Source organism: Acanthochromis polyacanthus, chromosome 2 (genome assembly GCF_021347895.1).
Source record: "Acanthochromis polyacanthus isolate Apoly-LR-REF ecotype Palm Island chromosome 2, KAUST_Apoly_ChrSc, whole genome shotgun sequence".
Lineage (NCBI taxonomy): Eukaryota > Metazoa > Chordata > Actinopteri > Pomacentridae > Acanthochromis > Acanthochromis polyacanthus.
This window is the reverse complement of record NC_067114.1, coordinates 46,659,336-46,673,990: the sequence shown is the minus strand read 5'-3', so window position 1 is coordinate 46,673,990 and position 14,655 is coordinate 46,659,336. Positions and strand designations below refer to the sequence as shown.

The window sequence follows — 14,655 nt, the reverse complement described above, 5'->3', positions numbered from 1 at the left end:
AACTCTCACCCTAATTTCTACTGATTGTCTTCTTTATAGATTATCTTTTGCTTCCGTTTGTTACTAAAATTGATATTTTGGAACATGGATAAAGTTGCGGTGTCACCTTGTAGCGCTGAGATAACAGTCAGGACATGCAGGTCATCAGAGTTGCCTTGACCCAGTCGACCATAACTTCCTTCTCCACAGGCCAGAACTGTGCCATTCGGCTGGATCACGAAGGTGCAGTTCTGACCACAGACGACCTGCAGAAGACGACAAAACAGTGAACAGAAGCAGCAAATAAGCAACTACAGATTCACAAAGTAAGCAAGGGTCACATTTTATTAGTGATGTACTTTAAAACAAGACTATCAGCCGCATGACTGCCAAAATCTAATCACTCGGTCCTTGTGTCATTTCTGACCTTCCCTGAAAATTTCATCCAAATCCCTTAGTCTGTTTTTGAGTGATGTTGGTAACAGACAGACGGACAAACCACTGCTGATAGTCTCATAACTCTGACTTGCTCCTTGGCAGAGTAAATATAAAGAATATGGCTAGTTTCTGTGTTTTCTGGTCACCTGCTGGGCCTGAGAGAAGGATGGAGCCGTGGTTGGTACCAGGATGTTCCTTCCAGCTTCGGCCAGCTGACCGTGTCGACCTGCTCCCCACAGAAACACATCACACTTCCCCCCGAGGTGCCAGTCCTGAAAACACAACCAACAGTGGGTTAAAACGACTGCTATCAGCTCAGACTGTCAGGAAACTGAACACTTTCACCATAAAGTACCTCTGGTCTGGACGTGGCCCAGGACATGATCTGTTCGTCCATCCCAGACGCCCATTTACTGTTGTCCTGCAGAAACACACCATCATTAGAACCCTGACAAGTGTTCATTATTATTATTACAGCACATCCAGAAAGTATTCATACCGCTTCACAAAATGTTTCTAGAGCACAAACCAAACCATGAAGTCAAAGGAATAGTGCATAGACCTCAGACAGGATTGTATCGAGGTACAGATCTGGGGAAGGGTACCGAAACAGGAACATCCAGAGATGTTTGGTTGGGAAATGTTCAGGTCTCTTCAGGATTTAACATCTCTGGTAAGACCTGAAAATAGCTGTGCACCACCACTCCCCATACAACCTCACTGACACTGAGAGGACATACAAAGAAGAATAGAAGGAACTACCCCCAGTCCAGGTGTACCAAGCCTGTAGCATCAAACTCAAGAAGACTGGAGGCTGTAATCGCTGCCAAAGGTGCTTCAACAAAGTACTGAGTGCACGCTGTGAATACTTCTGTACATGTGATAGTTGAGTGTTTTATTTTTAGGGGGTATTGTGTAGAATTCTGAGGAAAAAAAGAACTTAATTCAAACGTGGACCAAGTGAAGCGGTATGAATACTGCAGCTCCAGCAGCTCCTCACCATCAGCAGAACCATCTCGTCTTTGGGCACCGGCTCCAGGTCGGGGACGGAGAAGGACTCGGGGAAGGTGGCGCCTCGGGCCAGAGCCTCGGCCGCCTTCACCGTGGTGGAGAAACAGTCCAGCCAGGCCCACTCGCTGGCGCTCCAGACGGCAGTACCGGACTCCAGAGGGCAGTGGCGGAGGTTCGGTGGTACCGGGGGACGACACAGCAGCTGGTCCAGGTGGAGGCCGACGGCCAGGGAGGCCAGACACTGCATGTAGGGGCTGTGGACCAGCTGCTCTCCACAGACCACGTGAGGCTGGAGGGAAAGGAGAAGACCATGAAGACTAAAACTGATCAATAATCTGTGACCAATACTGCTGGGTTTTCCTGTAGAGGAATGAACCAGGCTGTTGTCTCTACCGACCACCTCACAATCCTCTGGTTCTGTATGTAGTGATCTTATTTAATGAGCCAAGTTTTACCTTCATATTCTGAATATTTCCAGTTTCAGGTCCTTGAACCACAAATACTGAAATTCCAGAGTTTTTTATTCACTTTTGTGTCTTTTTGTGGTAATTTTGCATTGATTTTCATTCGTTGTTGCAAATATTACTCTTCGTGGCAATTTCTGCGCTTTATGTGGTTTTAGCTCATTTTGCAGGGATTTTGCATCTTTGTGTGTTGATTTTGTCATTTTGTGACAATTTCATGTCCTTTTGTGATCATTTTGCACATTTTTTTATTGTGAATTTGAGTATTCGTGGTAATTTTCTGTCCTTTTTGTCGTGATTTTACACCTTTTTGTGCCAATTTTGTCTTTTAGTGAAAATTTTACATCTTCTCACGGTGATTTTAACCTATTTTGTAGTCACTTTGCATCTTTTTGTATCTTTTTGTGTTGATTTTGTGTCTCCATGTTGATTTTGTGTGTTTTCGTGACAATTGTACTTCATTTTGTGGTGATTTTTGCATGCTTTTATTGTGAATTTGAGTCTTTGTGGTAATTTCTGTCCTTTTTGTGTTGATTTTGCCTCTTGGGTTGATTTTGTGACAATCTCACCTCTTTCAGCCCATTTTGTAGTGATTTTATCACCTCCTTGTGGCAATTTTACATTCTTTTGCACTGATTTTGTGTCTTTGTGACAATTTCACCTCTTTTTGTGTTGATTTCAGTCCATTTTGTGGTGAGTCTTTTATGTGTTTTCGTGCCAACATTCAGGTGGACACTAAACTTTTCTTTACCTTCTCGTAGGCGTACTGCTCCTGCAGCATCACCGGCAGCCTCTCCAGGAACGCCCTCATGCAGGGCGCCATGTTGAGGCCGACCACGCCTTGTTTCTTCAGCGCCGTGCGGCACGTGGCCAACACGTGGTTGGACGCCATGAACTCCTTGGAGCAGTTGACCACCAGCACATCCTGGAAACCAGAAGCACAGGCGTGAAGCAGACGGAGGACAAACAGAGCTTCTAGGTGGACGGTCGGGTCTTTACCTTGGACCTGTTGGAGCAGACGGCGACGCCCACATCTGGGATCCAGACGATGTTCTGGATGGCGCCGGATCCGGCCACGACGGTCTGCAGCACCGAGCCGTCCTGGACAACGTTGACACACATGTACAGACGGTTAGAGCAGCGAGGAGGCATTCAGCGAGTCTGTAAACAGCAGCTGCATGTGATGTCTGTAATAGCTGGCAAACTTCTGCCTCTTTTGTGTCAATTTCAGCCCATTCAGCCCAAGTAATTTTGCATCATTGTGTTAATTTTGGATGGTTTTCTTCAGCAAATTTGAGTCTTTGTTGTAACTTCTGCCTCTTTTGTGGTCATTTCATGACAATTTCACTTCTTTTGGTAGTGATTTTGCATGTTTTTTTTGGCAAATTTGAGTCTTTGAGGTAATTTCTGCCCGTTTTTGTGGTAATTTTGCATCTTTTCATGTTAATTTTAAGTCCGTTTGTGACCTCTCTTTGAGGTCATTTTGTTTTTTATTATGGTGAATTTGAGTCCTTGTGGTAATTTGTCATTTTTGTGTTGACTTTGTGTCGTTTTGTGACAAATTTCACCTTTTCTGTGATAATTTTAGCTAATTTTATAGTGATTTTGCATCTTTTTTTTGGGCAATTTTAGCTCATTTTGTGGCGATTTTGCACCATTTTGCAGTAATTTTTCAACCTTTTGTGCTGATGATTAGTCTTTTCATGACAATTTCCTCTTTTTGTGGTGATTTTGCACATTTTTTGTTTGTTTTTAGTTTGAATATGACAAACGGTCATAGAAAGTCCCTGAAATGAAATACATGCCCCTATTACAAACATTTGTGTCAATTTCAGTCCATTTTGTAGTAATTTTGCATCATTTTGTGTTTTTCTTACAACTCTACTACTGTTGTGGTGATTCTAGCTCATTTTGCGTTGGTTCTGCATCTTTCTATGGTAATTTTGCGTCATCTTGTGCTGATTTTGCGTCTTTTGTGTAAATTTCACCCGTTTTTATTGTAATTTTGCATGCTTTTTTACAGCAAATTTGAGCATTTGAGGTAATTTCTGCCCTTTCTGTGGTGCTTTTGTGTCCTTTCGTGACAATTTCACCTCTTTTGTGTCAATTTTAGCCCATTTTATAGTGATTTAGCATAATTGTTAACAACAATATGTGAGGAGCTGTTGAAGTCTGGGAGTTTCTCACCCTCAGAGACCAGATGTTCATGAGTCCTCCGACGCCTCCAGACACCAGAGCTAACCCGTCTGGGCTGAAGGCCAGCGTCCGGACCGGAGTGATGTGACCTTTCAGCTGGAAAACACAAGTCGCTCCGCCGTCGGACCACCGGGAAGACTGGAAATAAATCATAAAAGATTAAGATTTCTTTGTCATTTCTCTGGATCGGTGCACACCAGAAATGAAATATTGGAAGAGCATAAAAATAAGAATAAAAATTAAACTAAATAGAGGATAAAAAAGTAAAGAAAGGGTAAAATGTAAAAAAGACAAAGAAAGAAAGCATGTAAATCAAAGTTTAAAATCACCGTTAGTTTGTGCTTGGCCTCGCTCTCCCACCAGCCCTCTGAGTCAGAACAGGAGGATTCTGGGAAGTTGTTGATCTCCTGAGGAACCGTCCAGACCGAGACGAGTCCGTTCTGGCAGCATCTGAAAAAAACAGAGAGACTCGTTAAAACGACAGAAAACCAGAGGAAACACGAGAATCTCTGAAGAATGTATTGGTTGGACCTGATTACAGACATGTCAGCATTAAGAATGAGGAAGGTTCTACTACAGTATACAGTAATCATGATATATGGAACATACAACAAAACATAAACAAATCACCCAGAGATCTTTTATAATCAATAATCAGAAATAAGTTTTCATTTTCAGTTAAAAATAATTCACCGTTTTTCAATCTTGGAAAAAATATGGACAGCAAAAATATTCTAAAATATAATAAAGATTAATTATTCTTTTAAAAAAAATCATCAAAACAACAGGTTTTAATCTTTCCTTCAATGCTTCATGTGTGACATTGAAAATCTGTGAACAGCTTCTGTCTCCCCCTTCTGGCAGTGGCAGGTATTACATCGTTAATCTTTTCTATCTGCTGACAACAAACTTGCCTTCAGAGGTTTTTCAGAGACATTTACCTGCAGCTGATTGGTTCCATCAGCATTGTGTGAATTTGTCTGGTTTGATTGTAAAAGATGTTATTTTAGACATTAAAGTTCTGCCTTTAAATACAACATGTACAGTGTTTAGACCACCCGTCATCAAAACAAGAAAAATATTTTAGAAATCTGTCAAGAGCTAGTTTCAAATTAAAACTCGTATTGTTATTTATTAGGCAAAAATCAAATCTAAAAAACTAAATAGTCCTTATTCACATATATAAACCAATAATCTTATTATTTTCTATGACCTCATTCTTGCTGCTGTTGTTTTATGGACTTTTCAACAGTCTCTTCTATTATTGAGTTCCAAATAGTTTCTAGATGTTCCCAGAGACTTGCTTTGGATGAAACTTTGGTGTGATCTATTTTTGAATTCAATAAATCTGTTCAATAGGATTCCAGTCTAGACTTGGTCGGTCCATCAGCTCCAGAACTCCAGATTTCATTTTTTCTCGGTCCAGTAGTCTCTGCTCAGCTTTAAGGTCTGCTTGGGGTCGTTGTCTTCTTGGTCTATGAACCCACCGACCAGTCAGGTTCCATCCAGAAAGGACTCCATGAAGATGTGTTAGACCTTCTGGTTCATGATACCGTACATTTTAACTAATTGAACCCCATAGCATCATGGAATCTCCATCTGGCATCTAAACGTTCTCCAGCTTTTCTGAAGACTTAAACACGACGATGTTGACCCAAGAGTTCAAAGTGGGACTCATCTGTCCAGAGAACTTTCTTCTGGTCCAGTCCAGTGTTTGTGGCAGATTTTAGGTGTTTCTAGATGTCTTCAGGTCTCAATGTCTTTTTAGCAGCTCTTCTTCCCTTTAAGCCTTGTTTCTTCATTGTGGAGACTCAGATTCTGATCTAGAAGCATGAATCTCTGACTGAAGATCAGTGGGTCTTCCTTCTGTCTGTAGGACTTCAGATCTGGAGTTTCCTAACATCTGCTTCAGTTAGCTTTGGTTTTCAGCCTCTTCCTTGGAGCATTTTCTAAGTACTAGTCTCTGAAATCCAGTCCGAGTCAAACCTGAGTGATCACACTGTGAGAACACTTTATGTCTCAAAGATCATCTGACATCATGAAGGCTTTAATTCAGACTCTGTTGTTCTCAGTGAGTTCCTTCGCTTCACCATGTTGAACAGAGCAGAGGAATTCAAACTGAGCGGTGGTCTAATAAATGTGTTCAGCATTGTACATGAAAATAAAACCTAAAACCCAGATAATTTTCACGTTTACGTACACGGCCAGCATGCTGAGGGGCTTCGGGCCTCGACCAATCAAACTGCACCAGGCGACTCCATTAACCAATGACGGGTGTCTGAGGCTCTGGAGGCAGCGCCAACCAGAACCAGAATCTGGACTGGCCCAGAGCTTCACCGTCTCTTCTTTGGCACAAGTCAGCAGAATCTGACCAGAAGGACTCCAGCGCATACTGGAGATGGACTCCTGGAGGAACAGAGACAGTTAGAGGGAGGTTCTAGAACAAGTGGATGGACTCCTGGAAGAACAGAGACAGTTAGAGGGAGGTTCTAGAACAAGTGGATGGACTCCTGGAGGAACAGAGACAGTTAGAGGGAGGTTCTAGAACAAACGGATGGACTCCTGGAAGAACAGAGACAGTTAGAGGGAGGTTCTAGAACAAGTGGATGGACTCCTGGAAGAACAGACTTAATTAAAAGGAGGTTCTAGAACAAACGGATGGACTCCTGGAGGAACAGAGACAGAGGAAGGTTCTAGAACAAACAGATGGACTCCTGGAGGAACAGGGTCCGATAGAGGGATGTTGTGGAACAATATAAAGACAAATAGACTGAACTGGAGAAATAAATAGGAGAAAGTTTTAGCTCCCCACGTCGGTTATTGTTCGAATTTTTGTTCATATTTTCTATTTTCAAGGTCCAATAATTACTCGTTATTGTCATTTTGGACAATGCTGATGCATTTTAAATAACATTTGAGTCATTTTGGGGACATTATCAGTAACTTTGATGTGCTCAGTACTTATTTTTCCTGCTGTATATTCTAGTTTTCTAGGTTCTGCTTCACCTTGTGAGCGTCGATCACCACGATGGCTCCTTTCTCCAGCGGCTCTTTGGATCCGATCAGCAGTTTTCCGTCAGCGTAGCCGACAGCGAACGGTTTGTCCTCGCTGTACCAGGAGATGTGCATCACGGCCACTAAGACCAGACAGATTCCTTCATTATTACCTCCTATTAGATAAACTCACGGTAGCTGCAGGATCAGAGCTTCCTTCCTACCGTCCTTCCGGTAGCAGTGCTCCAGCTCGGTGCGGTGAAACGTGGACGAGTCCAGAACCTCGATGAGGCCCAGAGATCCGTCCATCCGACCCACCAGCAGCATGTCTTTGGGTTCTCCACACCACAGAGACTCAGCTTCCTCCTCAGGCCACGCCAGCGCCGACACCCAGTGAGGCTGGACGTCTAGGAGGCCTTTACCTCCTGAGAGAGGAGAACAAGTCTGAGGTTCTGCTACAGGATGGAGGTTTGATCATGGACTGGTTCAAGAACATGGAGGTTTAATGATAGACTGGTGGAGAAACATGAAGGTTTAATCATAGACTGGTGGAGGAACATGGAGGTTTAATCATGGACTGGTGGAGGAACATGGAGGTTTAATCATTGACTGGTGGAGGAACATGAAGGTTTAATCATAGACTGGTGGAAGAACATGGAGGTTTAATCATGGACTGGTGGAGGAACATGGAGGTTTAATCATGGACTGGTGGAAGAACATGGAGGTTTAATCATGGACTGGTGGAGGAACATGGAGGTTTAATCATGGACTGGTGGAGGAACATGGAGGTTTAATCATGGACTGGTGGAAGAACATGGAGGTTTAATCATGGACTGGTGGAGGAACATGGAGGTTTAATCATGGACTGGTGGAGGAACATGGAGGTTTAATCATAGACTGGTGGAAGAACATGGAGGTTTGGTGTTTAGAACCAGAAATGGAACCAGACGATGTTGTTACTGCAGAGAACCAATGGTTGGATCTAGTCCAGTCCTGAGGTTCAGTTATTCCTAATGGGAGCTATAAACCTTCACGTCTTCTCTTTCACAGTCTGTGGACCACCCAGTGTGGGCCATGGACATGGATCATTAACTTAACAAAATAAAAAGAAGGAAAACACTGAAAGTTTTACCGTTAACTTGCCAGATGTTGACCATCTTCTCCATAGCTGAAGCCAGGTATCTCCCAGTGACGCTCCAGGCCAGAGGAGACAGACATGGATCACTGGGAGAACCCAGACCAGACATTCCCTCCTCTGAAGATCCGTCACTGAGGAGAGAAAACACAGAACGTTTATTTATTAAGCTGAAAACGCAACATCTGATGTCTGACCACTTTAGGAAGCTGTTCTGGTGAACTGCTGGTTCAATATCTCCAGAAACAGAACTCCAAGAGTCAGAATCAGTCTCAGATGTTGGTAAATTTCCACATATAGACAACATGAAGCAGTTACTCTGCACATCTAACACCAACATCTAGACCTCTATGAACATCTAGACCTCCATGAACACCAACATCTAGACCTCCATGAACACCAACATCTAGACCCCTATGAACACCAACATCTATACCTCCATGAACTCCAGGTTCTGGTTCCTACCAATGAGTCCACATCAACATTTAGTCTAAACATCTAAACCTTGTCTGGTCCAACTTTAACAAATCAGATTCTACTGATGTTAAAGCCTCAACAGTTGGTGAAATATTGACCAAAGACTGGGTTTTAGCAGAAATATGGATCCATCCATAAATATACACTTATAGGAACTTTATGGAGACATGACACTAATTTGATTTGGAGACTTTAGAAAGTCTTTACACATATTTGGTTAATTTCAAGTCATTTTGGACAGACCTTCAGTCATTTTAGACACATTTTGAGACTCTCTTGACAAATTTAAAGTCATTTTGATTAAATCATGAGACATTTGGACAATTTAAAGTCATTATGAACAATTTTTTAAAATGTTTCAATATTCTGGGAGAAGTTTAAGATAAAATCATTTAAAAACTGAAACCTTGTCTGGTCATAGTTCAAACACATCAGATCCATGTGCTAACATAACTGCACAAGGGTTTTCTAACCATCAATGAGCCTTTCAGCACCATTAGCTAACACAATGTAGCATTAGAACACAGGAGTGATGGTTGCTGGAAATGTTCCTCTGTACCCCTATGGAGATATTCCATTAAAAATCAGCCGTTTACAGCTACAATAGTCATTTACCACATTAACTATGTCTACACTGGATTTATCATTCATTTAATGTTATCTACACTGAAAAAAACTGCTTTTCTTTCAAACTTAAGGACTTTTTAAGTGACTTCAGATGTTTGAAATGGTAGTGTAAATGTTAAACATAAACCAGACTCCTACTCCTTGTTGAAGATGCAGGTCTGCTGCAGGGTGTACTGGTTCTTGGTGACGTTCCAAACTCGGACCGTCCCGTCGTTGCCGCTGGTCGCCAACAGGCCTTTTTTACTGCACCAGCCGCATGTGATGACCTGAAATAAAACCATCGTCAGTTAATGATCAAACCGTCTCTCTGTGGATAATAAGAGTCCTGATAGAGATAGACCTCCTGACCCTGCTCTGGTGGGCCTCCAGTTTGATGAAGGAACACTTCCGCAGGTCCCCCGCCATGTCGGCGAAGGTTTGCGGCCGGCTCTGGTTGTTGTCGCGGTCGTGGGCGGCGAGCGTCCGGACCAGCTGCTGCGCCGCCCACTGACGGTGCTGCGACGACAGCCGCGAGGACAGGCAGCAGGCCGCCAGAGCGTTGGCCAGCTCCAGAGGGCCTACAGCGGAGGGATTATGGGAAGGATGGGCATACAAATGCGCAATTAGACCTGCTCAGAACAGGAACACAAGGCGACAAGAACGACCGGTGAGTGAGAGGAGGAACGATGGTGGAAAAAGAGAAAAAAAAAAAAACACACAAAGACAAGCTGCCCAGCCCATACAGGAGGGAGATGAATTATGTAAACACTGCATGGATCTCACAAATACACGTTTGATTTACATTAAAGGCACAAAAACACATCAGAAAACACCACAGTGACAACGCAGAGGAACAGGACAGAACAGAAACACGGCTGCTTTGAATTAAACCTCAAACTAAACACATTTATGAAAGATAAAAACTTGAAATGAGCTCATTTACAGCACAAATAAAACTGAATTTTACATGCACAAAAAGATGAAAAAGAAATCCCAAAATGGATGTGAAATCACAAAACAGGTACGATTATCACAAATACTCTAAATCCCCACAAAAAGATTAAAAAAATACTAAAATGATGCGAAATCATCGAAAAAGAGGAAAAAATGTCTAAAAATGTTCAATCCAAAGGCAAAGGCACAAGAAAAGGACATTTTTAAAAAAAAATATCCACGAAAACAGATATAATTATGTAAAATATTCAAAATCCCCACAAAAAGCTGCAAGAAAGGAACCAAGACATTTGTGAAATCACCAAAACAATAAAATTACCACAAATATTCTAAATCCCCACAAAAAACAAACACGAAAATGGATGTGAAATCACCAAAGAGGAAAACCATCTCAAACATGTTAAATCCATTAAAAAAGATGCCAAAAAATGCCAAAAAAAAAAAAAAGTGAAATCACTACAAAAAGATGCTGAATTACCATAAAAATGATAAACTCCCACAAAAAGAGGAAAAACATCTCAAAAATGTTAAATCCATACAAAAAGATGCAATAATGGACCAAAAAATGTGAAATCACTACAAAAGGAGGCAAAAGCAACAAAAAAATCAAAATACCTTCAAAAAGACTAAAAAAAAAAAAAAAAAAATTGCTGTTAAATCCAAAGAAACATATGCAAAAGAGACCAAAATTGACATGAAATCACCACAAAAACATGCAAAATTATCAAACAATCACCACAGAATCTTCACCAGACAACATCAGATGATGATGAATTACGTAAATACTGCATTAATAAAAATATTCAGCTTTGATTTATACTAAAACCACAAAAAACACATCAGAAAACATCGGTTTGAAACAAGAATCACTGCTGCTTTGAATTAAACCTCAAATGAAACACATTTACAAGTATGACATGAGCTCATTTACGGTGTTTTTAATGAGTCTCATGAAATAAAACCACTCAGATGACGTGTGATTCAGATGAAGTGATGATGAATGAAGGTGAACCTGCTGCTCCTCCGGTTCTACAAACCTCTTTTCTCCAGGTCCGCCTTGTCGTACGCCGGTCGGAGTCGAGCTCCTTTGTCGGCCAGCAGCGCCACCAGAGCCTGGGTCACCACGAAGTTTGGAGACGTCACCAGTTTGTTCTCCTCGGCGACGCCTCGCAGGAAGCTGGGCAGGAACTTCCTCTGGATGGGGTCGTCCACCGTGGTCAGGTTCATCCCGGTGGCTGCAGAGATCAGGTTCTGGAGAGGAGAAATACACGTATAAAAACGTAAGACAAACACAGGAAGGCGTCTTAAAATGCTAAAAATCTGGTCAATAGACATGAAAATTTAGCCCAAGAGACTTTTATGCTTTACAAATTTAAATATCAATACTTAAAACTAGACAAAATGACAGAAAAATATGTCTAAAATGAAAAAAAATCACCCAAAACACTTGCACAAAATGCCAAAAACTTTTCCATGATAAAAGATTTTCCAAAATGTGTGTAAAATGACAAATAATTCACCCAAAATGACAAAAAAAAATTCCAAAATGATTCACATTTTTCTTAAAATGACTGAAAGTGTCTAAAATGAAATAAAATCACAAAAATAGTTGTTCAAAATGGTAAAAACTTTTTCCAAAATGTCAAGACTTTCTAAAATGGCTCTAAATAGGTTCAAAATGACAAAAAATGTCCAAAATCCCTAGACAGTTGCCCCAAAATGACCAAAAATCCGTCCAAAGCGTCTTCAAATGATAAAAGCCTGATCAGTAATTCCAGGAAAATTTAGCTCAAACGAGTTTTATGTTTAAACTTCAATGAAAAGGTGTGTAGAGGCTGTGAAAATGTGAAATATTAATACTTGAAATGACAGAAAATGACTGAAAAACGTTTCCAAAATGACAAAATGGTCCTGGTTCTGGTCATCACAGTACCTGAGTGCAGAGCTGCACCAGCAGCTTGGCAGCGTTGGGGCTGTTGGAGGCCAGACAGCCCACAGCCGTGCTCAGGTAGGCCAGACAGGAGATGGGTTTGCTGGCCTTGGCGGCTCCTCTGGGTCTCTCTGAGGGACCAGAACCGGAGGTCGGACTGGTGGAGAGTCCGGCTCGACCCGCCGCCGCCAGACACATGAGGCGGACCAGAGTCCTGATGTCTGTCAGACCCAGAGACTCCAGACCTGCTGCCAGGCTGCAGCTGGAACCGCTGGAGGAGAAAACTCTGGTTACTGAGCCGCTTTATTAATACATCACATTAATGTTTTAAAAATCCCTTCATATTTGAACAAAATGACAAAAACAACGTCCAAAATTCAAACATTGTTCCAACATGACTCAAATTTTTCATAAAATGAGAAAATTTTTACCAAAACAGAGTTTTATGTGCAGAGAAGTGTAAAAAGTCTGTTAAAAAACTCAAAAATTCAGATTCAAGATGGCTCAAAATGTGTGGAATGTGACAATCTTGTCAAAACTGAAAGAAAAGGTCGTCAGAAAGGACTAATTTGTCTTAAATGATTAAAATCTATCAAGCAAAAATCTGTAGAACACCAGTGTTTATCACATCAGTGTTTCCTACCTGACATAACAGTGTTTTCCTACATACATCCAGGTGTTTTCCTACATACATCCAGGTGTTTTCCTACATACATCCAGGTGTTTCCTACATACATCCAGGTGTTTTCCTACATACATCCAGGTGTTTCCTACATACATCCAGGTGTTTTCCTACATACATCCAGGTGTTTTCCTACATACATCCAGGTGTTTTCCTACATACATCCAGGTGTTTTTCTACATACATCCAGGTGTTTTCCTACCTATATCCAGGTGTTTCCTACCTGACAGACAGCAGTGACAGCGCTCTCATCACCATGGTTCTGGCCAACAGAACCTGAGCAGCAGCCGTCACCCTCCTCAGAGCCATGACCCGGTCATGAGGGTTCTGGAGGGCGGCGGCCTGCTCACCGAGGGTCACTCTGCCGGAAGAACTCTTATCCACCGACGTCTGGCAGCCTGGAGGAGCAGGGAGGAGGTTATTAACAACAGAAGATAAACTACAGGGAGGAGGTTATTAACAACAGAAGATAAACTACAGGGAGGAGGTTATTAACAACAGAAGATAAACTACAGGGAGGAGGTTATTAACAACAGAAGATAAACTACAGGGAGGAGGTTATTAACAACAGAAGATAAACTACAGGGAGGAGGTTATTAACAACAGAAGATGAACTACAGGGAGGAGGTTATTAACAACAGAAGATAAACTACAGGGAGGAGGTTATTAACAACAGAAGATAAACTACAGGGAGGAGGTTATTAACAACAGAAGATAAACTACAGGGAGGAGGTTATTAACAACAGAAGATAAACTACAGGGAGGAGGTTATTAACAACAGAAGATAAACTACAGGGAGGAGGTTATTAACAACAGAAGATAAACTACAGGGAGGAGGTTATTAACAACAGAAGATGAACTACAGGGAGGAGGTTATTAACAACAGAAGATAAACTACAGGGAGGAGGTTATTAACAACAGAAGATGAACTACAGGGAGGAGGTTATTAACAACAGAAGATAAACTACAGGGAGGAGGTTATTAACAACAGAAGATGAACTACAGGGAGGAGGTTATTAACAACAGAAGATAAACTACAGGGAGGAGGTTTTTAACAACAGAAGATGAACTACAGGGAGGAGGTTATTAACAACAGAAGATGAACTACAGGGAGGAGGTTATTAACAACAGAAGATGAACTACAGGGAGGAGGTTATTAACAACAGAAGATGAACTACAGGGAGGAGGTTATTAACAACAGAAGATGAACTACAGGGAGGAGGTTATTAACAACAGAAGATAAACTACAGGAAGGAGGTTATTAACAACAGAAGATAAACTACAGGGAGGAGGTTATTAACAACAGAAGATGAACTACAGGGAGGAGGTTATTAACAACAGAAGATAAACTACAGGAAGGAGGTTATTAACAACAGAAGATGAACTACAGGGAGGAGGTTATTAACAACAGAAGATGAACTACAGGGAGGAGGTTTTTAACAACAGAAGATGAACTACAGGGAGGAGGTTATTAACAACAGAAGATGAACTACAGGGAGGAGGTTATTAACAACAGAAGATGAACTACAGGGAGGAGGTTATTAACAACAGAAGATAAACTACAGGAAGGAGGTTATTAACAACAGAAGATGAACTACAGGGAGGAGGTTATTAACAACAGAAGATGAACTACAGGGAGGAGGTTTTTAACAACAGAAGATGAACTACAGGGAGGAGGTTATTAACAACAGAAGATGAACTACAGGGAGGAGGTTATTAACAACAGAAGATGAACTACAGGGAGGAGGTTATTAACAACAGAAGATGAACTACAGGGAGGAGGTTTTTA

At 41.6% G+C, this 14,655-nt stretch overlaps 1 protein-coding gene across 7 annotated transcripts in view; it reads right to left on the bottom strand.

Annotated features, from left to right (window-relative positions):
• herc1 (HECT and RLD domain containing E3 ubiquitin protein ligase family member 1) overlaps positions 1–14,655 on the bottom strand; it is a 92,002-nt gene that overhangs the window by 18,250 nt on the left and 59,097 nt on the right. For 5 of the 7 annotated variants that reach the window (XM_051940473.1, XM_051940478.1, XM_051940481.1 and 2 more), the window contains 17 exons: positions 13,090–13,264; positions 12,188–12,455; positions 11,292–11,505; positions 9,670–9,929; positions 9,460–9,587; positions 8,215–8,351; positions 7,307–7,507; positions 7,095–7,225; positions 6,289–6,494; positions 4,418–4,538; positions 4,080–4,226; positions 2,892–2,993; positions 2,644–2,817; positions 1,418–1,717; positions 773–838; positions 564–689; positions 107–245 (listed from right to left, as the gene is read on the bottom strand). In XM_051940473.1, coding sequence (XP_051796433.1) covers positions 107–245; positions 564–689; positions 773–838; positions 1,418–1,717; positions 2,644–2,817; positions 2,892–2,993; positions 4,080–4,226; positions 4,418–4,538; positions 6,289–6,494; positions 7,095–7,225; positions 7,307–7,507; positions 8,215–8,351; positions 9,460–9,587; positions 9,670–9,929; positions 11,292–11,505; positions 12,188–12,455; positions 13,090–13,264 — 2,895 coding nt within the window. The remainder of the gene's footprint in view (positions 1–106; positions 246–563; positions 690–772; positions 839–1,417; positions 1,718–2,643; positions 2,818–2,891; positions 2,994–4,079; positions 4,227–4,417; positions 4,539–6,288; positions 6,495–7,094; positions 7,226–7,306; positions 7,508–8,214; positions 8,352–9,459; positions 9,588–9,669; positions 9,930–11,291; positions 11,506–12,187; positions 12,456–13,089; positions 13,265–14,655) is intronic. The other 2 variants (XM_051940497.1, XM_051940504.1) reach the window with 1 other exon arrangement.